Here is a 14,042-nt window from a genome sequence, read left to right as displayed (position 1 = left end):
AGAACTAAAAGTTGGTGAACCTTACTTTGGTAGACAAATCATTGGAGAAAATCCTAAGGGACAGGAATTATGTACATTTGGAAAAGTTGAGGCTGATCAGGGATTGTTAACGTAGCTCTATGCAGGGGAAATCTTGCCTTACTCATTTGGTCAGGTTTTTTGAGGAAGTAAATGTATTGTTTTCAAGGCTGTGATATCTAGTCTATTGTACTGCAAGGCTTACAGAGATGGCAGATTTAATTGTTCTGGGTTTTCACACAGGTGCAAGATGTAGGGATGCTGTTGTATCCATGAATTCGATCATCTAGATTTCTTCTTTGCTTCTCCATTGCAGCCTTCTCACTAGAGTGAGCACTGCTTTTTACATTGGTACACAAAACAGGACAATGTAATGCTTGCTCCCAGTGGTTTGTTTTAATGTTGATACTCTTAAGGGTTTTTCTAAGAAAGGCTCTGAATCTTTTTTTTCTGTTCACCACTTGATTGTTTGCCCTCAGTTAGCTTTCCATAATGTCATCAGACATTCTACATATCCTATCCACATACTCTATAATTCTTTCAGCAATGTGTAAATGCTGAGAAGTTTTGTGTGGGTTAGTCTGTATGTCTGCAATCTTGACTTGCCATTTGATTAGAAATATTCTGTACAGACCGGCCATCTGGAAAGGGGTAAGCTATCTGACATATCGGCTGTTCACTGTCTTGTAAGCATAGAGTAAAGTATGGCAGGGACACAGTACAACTTCAGCTTGGCCTTTAGGTAGGTTTCACTCTGTTCCCACATTTTATACAGTCTTCAAAAAGCAGAGCTTGCTTTTTCTATCCTGTGTTGGCTTAATTATCAATGTTGGCTGACCTTGACAGAGTTGTCAAGGTATGTGAACTCATCTATTATTGAAAGCCTCTATACTTCCACAAGAATGTCTGTGTGGTGAGTATTTGGTGCAGGCTGCTGTGAATTGTGAGGCTGAAGTTGCAAGGGGCACTAACAAATTCGTCCAAGTTTTTCTGCAAATCACCTTCTGAACATGCTGAATCAACAAAAAAAAGGATCTCCCTTAAGGTGGCTTCTTGGACATTGTTTTGAGTTACAGGAGAGCACCATTAGTCCTTTATCTAAGGTTGATTCCATTGTTACCAAGGAAGACATCAGATAGCATTGAAAAGAGAACACTACTAAACAGTGGGAGTAAGCACACAGCCATGTTTCACACCTTTAGTGGCTGGGAATGAGTCTGCAGACTCTTGTTATCCGTTACTGTGGCCATTGTACCATCATGGAGCTGTCAGGCAATTGTGATGAATTTTACAAGGCCATCATACTTTGCCTTAGATATTTCATATTCCACAGGCCGCTCACGACACAAACGGTGCAGAGAGCCGTAGTGAGGAATCACATTGATTTACTGGAAGCAGGCTTCCCTTAAGGTCTGACTAAGAAGATTGAAGATGTTGTCTACATGGACTTGTGCATTTGACAAGGTCCCACGGGTTGGCTGGACAAGAAGATTAAAGCACGCGGGCTCCAAGATGAGCCGTCTAATTGCTTGGTGATTGGATGCAGAGGGCAGTGGTAGAAGTTGCGTTTTTGATCAGTGATGTACTGCAAGAGTCAGTGCTGTGACCTTTGTTTGTGATATATAGGTTAACAACACGTGTGAATGTAGGACGTATTAGTAACTAATTGGTAATTGATGTACTTTCAAGGGACATTGTCTAGGTTATGGGAGCATACACTTACTTGGAAAGTTAAGCAGAATGTTGGCAGATGGATTTCAAAAATGCAAACAACAGGAATTCTGCAGATGCTGGAAATTCAAGCAACACCTCACCAGCAACTTTGATGTGTGTTGTTAGATGGATTTTAATCCTGGCAAGTGTGAGGTAATACATGTTGGGAAGTCAGTTGAGACTAGGACACATACAGTAAAATGTTAGGGTACAAAGGAGTATTGATGAACAGAGGCTTCCTGGGTTTGAAGTTCCCTGAAAGTAGCAACATGGTTAGAATAGATGGTGAAGAAGGCGTGTAGCATGCTGGCCTTCATAGGTTTGGGCAATTTTATGAAATATTGCCTAGATTGCACCCAGGGTCACTACTCTTTAAAAAGGATGTAGATGCACTGGATGAGAATGCACAAGAGGATCTCGAGCATGTGGGCCTGATTGGAAGACAGGATTTAAGAAGAGAGATTGGATAAGCTGGTCTTGTTTTCTCTGGATTGAAAGAGGTTGATGGGTTAGTGATAGAGGTGTTTAAAGTTATAACAATATATAGTTATCTTTTTCATGGGGTAATCAAAAGCAAGAGGGTATAGGCTTAAGGTGAAAGGTAGGGGTTCTGTAAGGAGCCTGGAGGGTAGGACACGTGTACACACGCACCCCCACCTCACTGCCAAAGGAGATGTGGATTCCAATACAATTGACAATCAGTGGGTAAGACATTGCAAGAATACAAGCGTAATATAGACAACAAGATTAGATAATAATAATAAGTACTTTTATTGATTTCTTGGACTACAGTTCAGCATTCAATACCATAATTCCATCCAGGCTCGACAAGAAGCTCAGAGACCTCAGCCTTCACTCTGCCTTGTGCAGCTGGATCCTGGACTTCCTGTCAGATCGCCGGCAGGTGGTAAGAGTGGGCTCCCTCACCTCCACCCCTCTGACTCTCAATACAGGAGCCCCTCAGGGCTGCGTACTGAGTCCCCTCCTTTACTCCCTGTATACCCATGACTGTGTCACCACCCACAGCTCTAATCTGCTAATTAAATTTGCCGACAACGTTACATTGTTTGGCCTAATCTCAAACAGTAACGAGGTGGCCTACAGGGAAGAAGTCATCACTCTGACACAGTGGTGTCCAGAAAACAACCTCTCCCTCAATGTCGCAAAAATAAAGGAGCTGGTTGTGGATTACAGGAGGAATGGAAATGGGCTAACCCCTATTGACACCAATGGATCTGGGGTTGAGAGGGTAAACAGCTTAAAGTTCATCAGCATCCACATCACTGGGGACCTCATGTGATCTGTACACACCAGCAGTGTGGTGAAAAAGGCAGAACAGCGCCTCTTTCACCTCAGGCAGTTGAGGAAGTTTGGTATGGGCCCCCAAATCCTGAGAACTTTCTACAGGGGTGCAGAATTCAGAGCATCCTGACTGGCTGCATCATTGCCTGGTATGGGAACTGTACCTCCCTTAATCGCAGGACTCTGCGGAGAGTGGTGCGGACAGCCCAGCGCATCTGTACTTGTGAACTTCCCATGATTCAGGACATTCACAAAGACAGGTGTGTAAAAAGGGCCCAAAGGATCATTGGGGACCCAAGTCACCCCAACCGCAATCTATTCCAGCTGCTACCATTCAGGGAACAGTACCGCAGCATAAAAGCCAGGACCAACAGGCTCCAGAACAGCTTCGTCCACCAGGCCATCAGACTGATTAACTCACGCTGATTTGAGTGTACTTCTATGTTACATTGACTGCTCTATTTATTATAAGTTATTACAAATTACTATGATTGCACATTGCACATTTAGACAGATGTAACATAAAGATTTTTACTCATGTATGTGAAGGATGTAAGAAATAAAGTCAGTTCAATTCAAACATTTTAAAACACACTTAGCAGTGTGCAGACTTAACTAATGGTGAAGTACTGAATAATATGCACAATAATAATGGAGCAATGTGCAATAATTGGTACAATTATTGTTTAGGTGGGCAAAAAGGTTGACATGGATGTGGCGGGCTGGAGTGCCTGTTTCTGTACTGTACAACTCCATGATTCCGTCCGGTCGTTGCATCCTTGGTTAAATGTGTCACATGACTTTTTTTTCCAAGTACAATTTTCATAGTTTGATCTGACCATTGACTTCATGAAATCCATGCAGGTTGTCTAACAAGTTCAGAGTTGTTCTAGAACCCTCACTTATTCTATACTTAGCTTTGCATAAGATTCTGAAATCTTATTTTTTGGCTTTCCCAATTTTTACAAACTAAATTCTGGATTCCTGAATCTAGGGTTTTTTTTCCAAAATAATGATTAATCCATCTACAATTTTTGCAAACACTAAGAAAATCTGCAGATGCTGGAAATCCAAAGCAACACACAAAATGCTGAGGAACTCAGCAGGTTAGGCAGCATCTACAAAAATGAATAAACAGTCAACATTTCAGGCCAAGGTCCTTCATCAGGTGGAAATTAAGATCATTTACCCCATTAACAAGTTGCTCGTTGGTGGAGAAACGGAAAGAGCCCCTCTTGGTGCAGACCATGATGCTGCCTGCAACAGAAAGGCCACAGTGTGCAAAGGAGGTGTAGAGTGATCATCTTGGTCTCTTCTTGTGATCAGAAGACCCTGTTGGACATTGGTGGTGTGGAATGTTGCAAGTCCAATTCATTGATTTATTGGTGAATGGCAGAAGAGCTGCATTGCCTCGGTCATAGTTAGGGCGAGGCCTCAGGGGGGAGGCGTTGGAGTCATTCCTGCCATCCAGTGTTCACTTGGTAGAAGACAAGCTGTATTGTGTTCGGCTGCAGACTGCTGCAACATTCATGGACTTAAGGGCTTGAGGTATTTTTTTGGTATGACTTTTACTGCTGTCTTAGATGTGCTGTATGTGCTTTGTGCTGTGTGTGACTGTTGGTATTGTGTTTTGCACCTTGGCCCGGGAGTAACGCTGTTCCGTTTTGCTGTATTCATGTATGGTTGAGTGACAATTGAACTTGAACTTGCTATTAGGGTTCCAGTAGATCTGAATATGTTGCCTGATAGAAACAAATACAAATAAATGATTTAACTACTTCCCCAAGCATTCCCCAATGTCTTGCAAATTCTGAGTTGGGAATTGCTTTACAGCACAAAATGCACATAGGGATCAGGGATTAATGCTTTCTCAGGCACTTGGAATAATGTGGGCATGGCCTTCCCCACACCACCCAACCCCGCATGGGACTCTATTCAGACTTGAACTTTCTTTGTTTAGTGTAACTTTCCTTTTAATATTCAGCCTGACTTATGATGGGCAAGTGGCGAGTCACTTATGAAGAGGCAAGTAAAGCCTGTCCAGGAGCCCACTGGCTGCTCCTGAATCCAGCAGCATGGGACCCAAGACTTCGGCACCTTCCGTACAATGGCAGCAGCAAAAAGAGAGGGAGACCGAGCTGAGAACCTGTTTGCTTTCCACTCTCGACCTTGATTTTAATCTTGCTCAAAATTTTAATCAGCATGGAGTAATGGAGCCTATCACAGGTTCATCTTCTGCCAATGAGAATCGACACAGCCACCCCCGCACCCAGCAATGCCTTCTCCACTCTCATCCTCACTGAATCCCCCAGGAAATCACAAAAATGCCAGAGCGTTAAGTCAGCTCAAAAATACATCCCCAAAAGGAGAGTTTTAGGCTGCAACAATCAATTTAGAAAAAGTATAGTTAGAGGAAGAGAATTTTGTACTTTTGTGAACTTTCTGCAAGATATTACTGTTACCACTGGTGCCATCTTGCCTCTGAGTTTTCTGAATTGCCAATTTGAATGTAAATTCAAGAAATGAAAGACATTATGTGGGTATGTTCCTCTTCAGAAAAGAAGCATTAAATTAAATATTTTGATTGGAAGGTGGTGTATATGTTTGCATTATGACATTATACTGAAACATGTGTTGTATCTACATGTCTGACTAAGAAGTTTCAAGTATTGGTAGCTGCTTGAGAATGCCAAAATAGTTTGATTTGTGGTGATGACACATCAGCATCGACCAAGCAGGACATGAGCATTGGGAATTATTCACATTTCTGCGGTGTAAAAATGCTTTTATTGATTTGTTTCTTTGTTTTCCCTCAGGTGGAGTATACAAAATCGCTCAGTGGTCTGACTTTGTGAATGCTCATGTGGTTCCTGGCCCTGGAGTAATAAAAGGACTAAAAGAAGTTGGCATACCTCTGAAACGAGGCTGTTTGCTGATTGCAGAAATGAGCTCTGAGGGTTCCCTAGCTACAGGGAACTACACCAAAGCAGCTGTAATTAAATTGTTTGATTTATAGTCTCTAAAATGGTAACATAGTGAGGGAATTCAACAGGTTAAGCTTACAAAAACAAAGGAGTATCTTTACCATAAAACTCTGCAACATACCTACCAGCTTGATTTGTACTGAGGAAAATGGTTGCTAATAACGACTCCCTGCTCAAGGACATCTTAAGTAAATAACAAAGCCCATCAATTTTATTTTTTCTATATAATTTCAGAGTCCATTAATCCCAGTAACAGTAAATTGGGCATGTACTGTAATTGTTGCCATGGCTAGCATTGTGTTTACAATGTTTTTCCAAAGTTTCAGTTTATGATGTGATAAATTTGGATGAACTTTCATTAATTGATCTATTATAGTTGGTTTTTGCTATTTTTACAATTGTAGATGTATTAATTTAGCTACTTTCCAAACAAATACCAAGTTGTGAAAGAAGATAAACTTATTAGTTTCTAATTGTAACATTTGTTTTATTAGGTAAAACTGGCTGAAGAACATGCTGACTTTGTAATTGGGTTTATATCTAGCTCAAACATCAGCAGCAGATCAGAATTTATACACATGACTCCAGGAGTCCAGATGCAGATTGGAGGTAAAGTTACTACTGCTGACATTTAGTTTTGACCGTGTAGTGCATTGCAATGATAGTACATAGACAACACACTGTCCAAAAGGATTTTCAGTTTTAAGTGAAACTGAAGCTTTGGAAGGACAAACTCCAAGGCAGAGTACAAAGTAAATGGCAGGATACTTGGTAGTGTGGAGGAGCAGAGGGATCTGGGGGTACATGTCCACAGATCCCTGAAAGTTGCCTCACAGGTAGATAGGGTAGTTAAGAAAGCTGATGGGGTGTTAGCTTTCATAAGTCGAGGGATAGAGAGTTGCGAGGTAATGATGCAGCTCTATAAAACTCTGGTTAGGCCACACTTGGAGTACTGTGTCCAGTTCTGGTCGCCTTACTATAGGAAGGATGTGGAAGCGTTGGAAAGGGTACAGAGGAGATTTACCAGGATGCTGCCTGGTTTAGAGAGTATGCATTATGATCAGAGATTAAGGGAGCTAGGGCTTTACTCTTTCGAGAGAAGGAGAATGAGAAGAGACATGATAGAGGTGTACAAGATATTAAGAGGAATAGATACAGTGAATAGCCAGCGCCTCTTCCCCAGGTAAGGGGTGGGAAGTTCTTTAAGGTAAGGTGGCTTTAAGGTAAGGGGTGGGAAGTTCAAGGGGGATATTAGAGGAAGGTTTTTCACTCAGAGAGTGGTTGGTGCATGGAATGCACTGCCTGAGTCAGTGGTGGAGGCAGATACACTAGTGAAATTTAAGAGACTTCTAGACAGGTATATGGAGGAATTTAAGGTGGGGGGTTATATGGGAGGTAGGGTTTGAGGGTCGGCACAACATTGTGGGCCGAAGGGCCTGTACTGTGCTGTACTATTCTATGTTCAATGTAACTGTGTGAGATGATGTAGATTGCAAGAAAGTGCAGCTTATAGCAAAATATTTTTCCCTTGCATTTGTTGCAGTGAGAAGGGTTTCTTTAAGTCTTAATTCATTATTGCAAAGATAAAAATTTTTAAATATCCTTGTACATTTGCAAGCAGGAAGTCTTAAACCTCGAATTGATTACTGTTATTTTTTAACAATGATAACAATCAGAACAATGGCCAATTCTACCAGTGAAAGAAAAGAATTGGCCATTGTTATGATGGAAGGGTTTTAATGCATTTGAAATGCTGATTGATCAGTGTCAACCCAACAAAATAATGTACAGTTAACATTGGTCAGACCCAGTAATGAGTTGCTTGTTTCAACTCATCAGTCATTGCACAAGTAATAGTCTCAATTTCCATGTACGTCCATGTTCCTTAATTTATATGACTAGTTGTTAACTTCTATATAAGAATTCTACTTTTTCAAGCATCAGTGATTTAAAAAATTTTTCCTTTATTCCCTAATCTTAGAACTGCTTGTTCAAGTACTAGAAACAGTGGCCAAGGAATATTAGATCATGCATATTTCATGTGCAATATTTTAAAATGACAGTTTCCATGTGAAGGCTTAAGGAGCTCTTAAGTTTTTCACCTTGGAACGTTAAGTAATTGAATATAAAGATCAAAATCTCAGGAGCATTGGTAGATCACTTGGGAATTGAAGGTAAGGATCCAAAGGTTAAGACTGGGGGTAAGGTTGGAACTCCAGGTATTGTAAGCAACAGCCATTGTTCTTAATACGCAACTCTTTTTAACAGGCATGAAGATTATAAATATTAACCCCAGGTTGGTCTGTTCTTTTGATGGACCAGATGGATCAGAAGCAAGGATTAAGCCCTGCATGGCGGTGAAAGTTAACTCTTGATAGTCTTTACCAGAATGACATTAAGAGTATTTAATGTAAAAATGGAAGCAGGTGTCATTTTGATCTCCAATCCTAAATTTGCATATTTTTTCCTCACTTTTGCTGTACCTTCCTGCGACCTGATAAAACCTATAAAAGCAGGCATATTTACGCCCATCTTCGATTACATTTGTATTTGCTCTAATCACCAGAATGATGATTTGAGTGCAGTATGGGTCTTTATCTTAGCTACTCCTGTCATTTACTTTCTATTGAGGTGATGGTGAGCAGTGAAATGCTGTATTATTATCAAGACGGTACTGGGTGACCAATATACATGGTCTTGGGCAATGTGTCCAGTGCAACATTTTCCCCTTTCTCAATCATATTGAATACAAAACAAACATAACAGGGTTCAAGTCTGCAACACAGATGTGGGAGTTAAAATGGGGTGTGCATTTTTAGGTCTGTGTTTCAGGTAGAACAACTTGAGTTAAAGATGTGTTTTTAAAAGATGGTTTCCTGAGCAGAAAGTCTCTTTCTGTAATTATATTGCCTTGTGCATTTACCTTAAGACATAGGAGCAGAATTAGACCACTTGGGCCAATGAGTCAACTTCACTATTCAATCATGTCGGATTTATTACCCCTCTGAATCCCATTCTCCTGCCTTCTCCCTGTTGGCTTTGACGTCCTGGCTATGCAAGAGCATTTCAACCTCCTCTTTAAATGACATGATAATTACAAAGTATTTCACAGAAACATAATTAAATTTGACATAGCTTGGTCGGATTCAGAGGTAAATTGAATCATGCAGGGAGTAGCACAGCTTACGGCCTGAGCAGATAAAGGGTCACCTGATTATCTTGTATTCCCATGTTGTAATTGGAGGGCTGTTTAATACCTTCTCGATGTTGTTTACAAAATATTGGAGTAAGTAGATCTCATGTCCAGTTTTCACACTGAGCAGTTCCGTTTTCTTTTGGAGAACTTTCCCAGGATTCGTTGAATGAGTAACCAAACCTCTGCATTTTCCTGATTTTGTTCATGTACTTTACAAAGTGCCAACTTGTGTCTGTGCTTTTTAAAGTGTCACTTCATTATAAGGCTTCAAACAGTTATTCTGGACAACTATTATCTAGTTTGTCTTTGGCATTAATGTGATATATCCTTTTGAAATCGAAACAAAATGTATGTCCATCGTTCTACCAATATTTTTAAAAACAAATCATTCAAATATTTGGTCTGTTAAAATGTATTTATTAAATTCGTGAAGTAATAATACTACATTCCCCTGGGGTTTACCTTTCCAATTCCCTTTGCTACTTCTCTAAACTGTTGCTTTCTAATTATCCACCTCTTTTCCAATAGATAAACTGGGATCAAGACCTCCTCCAGCAATGCAGTGTGTTCCTCAAGCCTTGACAAAACAGAACCGTCTTTTAGTTGGTTATTTTCTACTGGTACTTGTTACACTATCATTCTTCTATGCAAAATAAAATAGTTTCTGCTTCAATTTCTTCTCAGCCGATGATCTGGGCCAACAGTATCTGAGTCCCGAAGAGGTGATCAATAAAAGGGGATCTGATGTCATCATTGTGGGTCGAGGAATCCTGTCTGCAAAGGATCGTATGGAAGCTGCAAGAATGTATAAAAAAGCTGGATGGGAAGCTTACCTGAATAGGTTAATGGTCCATTAAGAATTGAAAGTTTGATCAAAAACACAATATTACTGAATTTGTTTACGAAATCTGAAAATCAATTTTTTTCGTTTTCATACAAGTATTCAATCTATTTTTAAATAAAAACTGAGTGATATTAAGAGAACCTCGCTCATCTTCATAATATCCAATTCTGGAAAATTGGGAAATAATTCCTCACGCTCGTGGTATTAGAACGTAATATTTAGAGGAATTTAGCCTTTTATACTTGTTCACAGGATGGTTTTCCATCTCGGCATCATTTTCCAGTACTATTCCATATTACTTTGATTCCCTACAAATCCACAAATCTGTCAGTTCTTGTTTTGAATGAACCTAATGATTCCACCTCCATAGGCCTTTGAAGGAAGAACTTTCTGGCATCTCTGTCTTAAATGCTCTACCTCTTATTCAGATACTTTTACCCCAATTCCAGGCACCTAAGCCATGGAAATGGCTCCACATCCACTTTGTTAAGTCTTGTGAGAATTTTGTAAGATTCACTGAGATCACTTGTCATTCTTGTTGTGCACCAATCCCATCATCTCAGTTGGTGCTATGTAGGTTTAATGTAAAATGTCCTGTTTCTAGTTAGGAGATCAAAAGTTACACACTATTCCAGATGTGGCCTTAATGCAGTCATATCTGGTTTTGGTGAAACATCTGTACTGAACTTTTTTTATTTCAGATATTTTGGATTCAGATTTATTTATCATATGTACATAGAAACTGTGGAATGTGTTGTTCATGTTAACTACCAACATCCCTAAGGATGTGCTGGGGCCACCCGCCACCACCATAACATGCTCTTGTAATAACTGCCAAATACTACTTGCCATCCTAAATTGTTTGCTTCATCTGCATAACAACACCCCTGTCCATGGAAAATCCTCAGTATTTCATATTCTTAAAAGCCATACTGTTTTTTGTGGTCCGAAGTGAATGACTATGTTTTCATATTATCTTACAATTACTATGGTTCTGACACTTAGTACATTCGAGATGTTGGTGTTTTCCTAACTGCTGTCCACTTTAAAATGCAATCTGTATTTCTACGTGCAGAAACTGCTAGCTAACAAAGAAGAGAGCAGGACTTGGTGTTCATGAAACAGATTGAACTATGCTTCTGTTATTTTCTGTTACAAGTTGTCAGAGCAAGATGAGTGACACTTCTATAAAATTTTCAAATTCAAAATGTTTTATTTATTTTTATTGTTCACAACCAACAATTCCCTTAGAATGTCCCAACTTTTTATTTCTGAAACAACAATGATCATTCAGTATCGAATTAATAGTTTGTTCATGTCTTTTGCGTGTACAGTAGCTTTTGCTACTTATAAGCTGAAGCGATGTTACAGCAGCAGTAATCTTCCTGTAATTGGCATCAGATATTCCACTGCACAAATACATTGTTATAAAGGCAAGACCAAAGATGTAAGAAGTTGCTGCCTAGAATTTGTGGGAGTTTTACAATTTGTATACAAAAACGGTTACATTTTTCCATTCTTCTCACCATGTGTCAGTTTGTGTAAATAAATTATCAAGGCTGCTGGTTCGGAACATAGAAGATAGAATGGTACAGCACAGAACAGGCCCTTCGGCCCACAGTGTTGTACTAAACCAGCTAAAGAAAATCAAAAATCCCCATTTCCTACCTACATGATATCCATATCCCTCCATCTTTCTCATATTCATGTGCATATCTAAATATGTCTAAAGCCTCTTAAGGTATTTGCCTCTACCACCATACCAGGCAGCTGCATTCCAGGCATCCACCTCTCTCTGAGTAAAAAAAACTTACCCCTCACATCCCTTGTAAACCTACGCCCTCTTAACTTCAATGCATGCTGTCTGGTGCTAGACATTTCTATCCTGGGAACAAGATACTCCCTGTCAATCTATGCCTGTCAAACTTATAAACCTCTATCAGATCTCCCCTTAGCCTCCACCGCTCCAAAAAAACCAACCTAAGTTTGTCCAGCCTCTCGTGATAGCACATGTCCTCTAAACCAGGCAGCATCATGGTAAACCTCTTCTGCACCCCCTCCAAAGTCTCAACATCCTTCCTATAGTGGGGCGACCAGAACTGTGTGCAAAACTCCAGATGAGCAGAGCTTTATAAAGTTACAACATAACCTCCGGACTTGAATTCAATGCCTTGGGTAATAGAGGCAAGCATTCCATAAGCATCCTAGAGCTTGATACAGAACACTGCAGGGCTAGAAAGAAGATTTGCTCATAACAGAACTGAAAATCTTGAAGGTGTTCTTTGTGTCAAAGAAATTGTATACATTTTCAACTTCTGTCATTATAATGCACAACTCTGTGCATTTTGAAGATGGACAATTATGTAAACTCATTACCTGCTAATTGTACCAAGTTGCAGTAAGAATGCTGTACTGTGTTACTGATTGATAAATAAAATTACTGCTGATGTTTTACTCCGTGAGTAAATCTTCATTTGTAGAAGTGAAAAGGGGGAAAAACTGTTGGCATTATGTATTTCACATGGTGATTACTCTTATTTGTTGAAGTGTCTCACAGTGCTGATTTATATTTGAAGCTTTATCCTGGAGTAGATAACTGAATTTGAATTGTATGCCATAGGTGAAAGTTCGGATTTCCCTTCTTTGCTTAATGCTTTGAATATGTATTTTGAAATTCGTCAGCTATCTTTTGCCGTTGTCCTGTAAAGGCTCCACTTTAGAGTCATAGAAAAGTGCAATGCAGCCCATCTAGTCTATTTAATCTGCCTACTCCCATCAACCTGCACCTGGACCACAGACATCATACCCCTACTATCCATGTACCTATCCAATTTTGTGAAAACAGGCTTGTGGCAGACCCCTATAGTTGGGCCAAACAAATACCACCACTGCCTGCCCCCCCCCCCCGGTATGAATCTGAAAATGAATGTCTGTTCAAGATGCATATGCAATTTACCTGGGATCTAACATGGGACCCTTCAAGTTGGAGACAGCTGAAAAGGAGTTGTTTGAAGGAGCAGGTGAATGGGAAGATTGATTTATGTGTTTTGTAGTTCACCCTTTGATTCTTGTGACCGAACTGAAAATGTAGTCCTGATTGCTCCATTTTGAGCAGTCTTGATCCAATCTGTGAGGATTCTTTTACTCGGAGATGTTTTGAGAATGTGCTTAAATTGTTAACCTTTTTTTCTCCAAACAATCTGTTGCTTGATGGAACTTGAGATCAAATGCCTGGTTTAGCTGTCTGGTGTCAGATATGTAAGTGAGGCAGCCTGCCATCAGAGCCAATGAAGAGTAATTAAAGCCTCAGTGCTGGGGATATTGGTATAATGTATGTTCATTTGTTCTTCCATGGATTCTAGAGGATTTGGCAGGGTTGTTATTTCGATGTTTTCAGGTGCCTGTTGTTGAGTAAGATCTGTACTTGGGTACTAAATAAATGGTATTTATTTAGTATCCAAAGGGCAAGAAGCCCATGTACCACATGGGTGTGATCCATGCACTCTACAATTGTGCATTACATGGCATTTATATACATATTTAAGTATAAAGCCCAGCCCACATTTAGTAGTCTTGTAATCACCTATCCACTATGTTCATTATGTACCTTAGAGTTGTGTATCTGGTTGGAGTCCACTGGTTTCATACCCAAGCATTTTTTTTGTTCAGTTCAGTCTTTGGTAACCATGGTTATTGTACCAGAAGCAGGCCTCTGTCTCTGGTTCCTACATTCCTGCAGAGGCCATCTGGGTCTCATATCTCATCTGTTAATTAGCTATCCCTCTTGTCTGCCTTCATTTTGAGGTGTCAGAAATGCACTTTGCCTGTCAGTATTTTGAAAATATGTATCTTCATCTGTTTATCCCTTTAACATGCTTTTCTTTTCTGGCCCTGGCCTCTATTTGTCATGGGGGCAACTTTGGAGTGTATTCTGGAGCTGTTCCTGCTGCGGTGTAAACTGTCCTGGAGCCAACTCAATCAACTT

The 14,042-nt window shown here is 40.0% G+C and overlaps 1 protein-coding gene across 1 annotated transcript in view; it reads left to right on the top strand.

Annotated features, from left to right (window-relative positions):
- The window catches only part of umps (uridine monophosphate synthetase), a 42,124-nt gene extending 29,622 nt beyond the window's left edge, over positions 1–12,502 (top strand). Inside the window, exons 4-6 of the mRNA XM_063052240.1 lie at positions 5,850–6,025; positions 6,512–6,626; positions 9,898–12,502. Of these exons, the coding sequence (XP_062908310.1) occupies positions 5,850–6,025; positions 6,512–6,626; positions 9,898–10,070 (464 nt within the window). The 3' untranslated portion in view covers positions 10,071–12,502. The remainder of the gene's footprint in view (positions 1–5,849; positions 6,026–6,511; positions 6,627–9,897) is intronic.
- Positions 12,503–14,042: the final 1,540 nt, after the last annotated feature.

Source organism: Mobula hypostoma, chromosome 6 (genome assembly GCF_963921235.1).
Source record: "Mobula hypostoma chromosome 6, sMobHyp1.1, whole genome shotgun sequence".
Classification (NCBI taxonomy): Eukaryota; Metazoa; Chordata; class Chondrichthyes; order Myliobatiformes; family Myliobatidae; genus Mobula; species Mobula hypostoma.
Note: the sequence above shows the minus strand (reverse complement) of the source record. Positions and strands in the feature narration are given on the sequence as shown.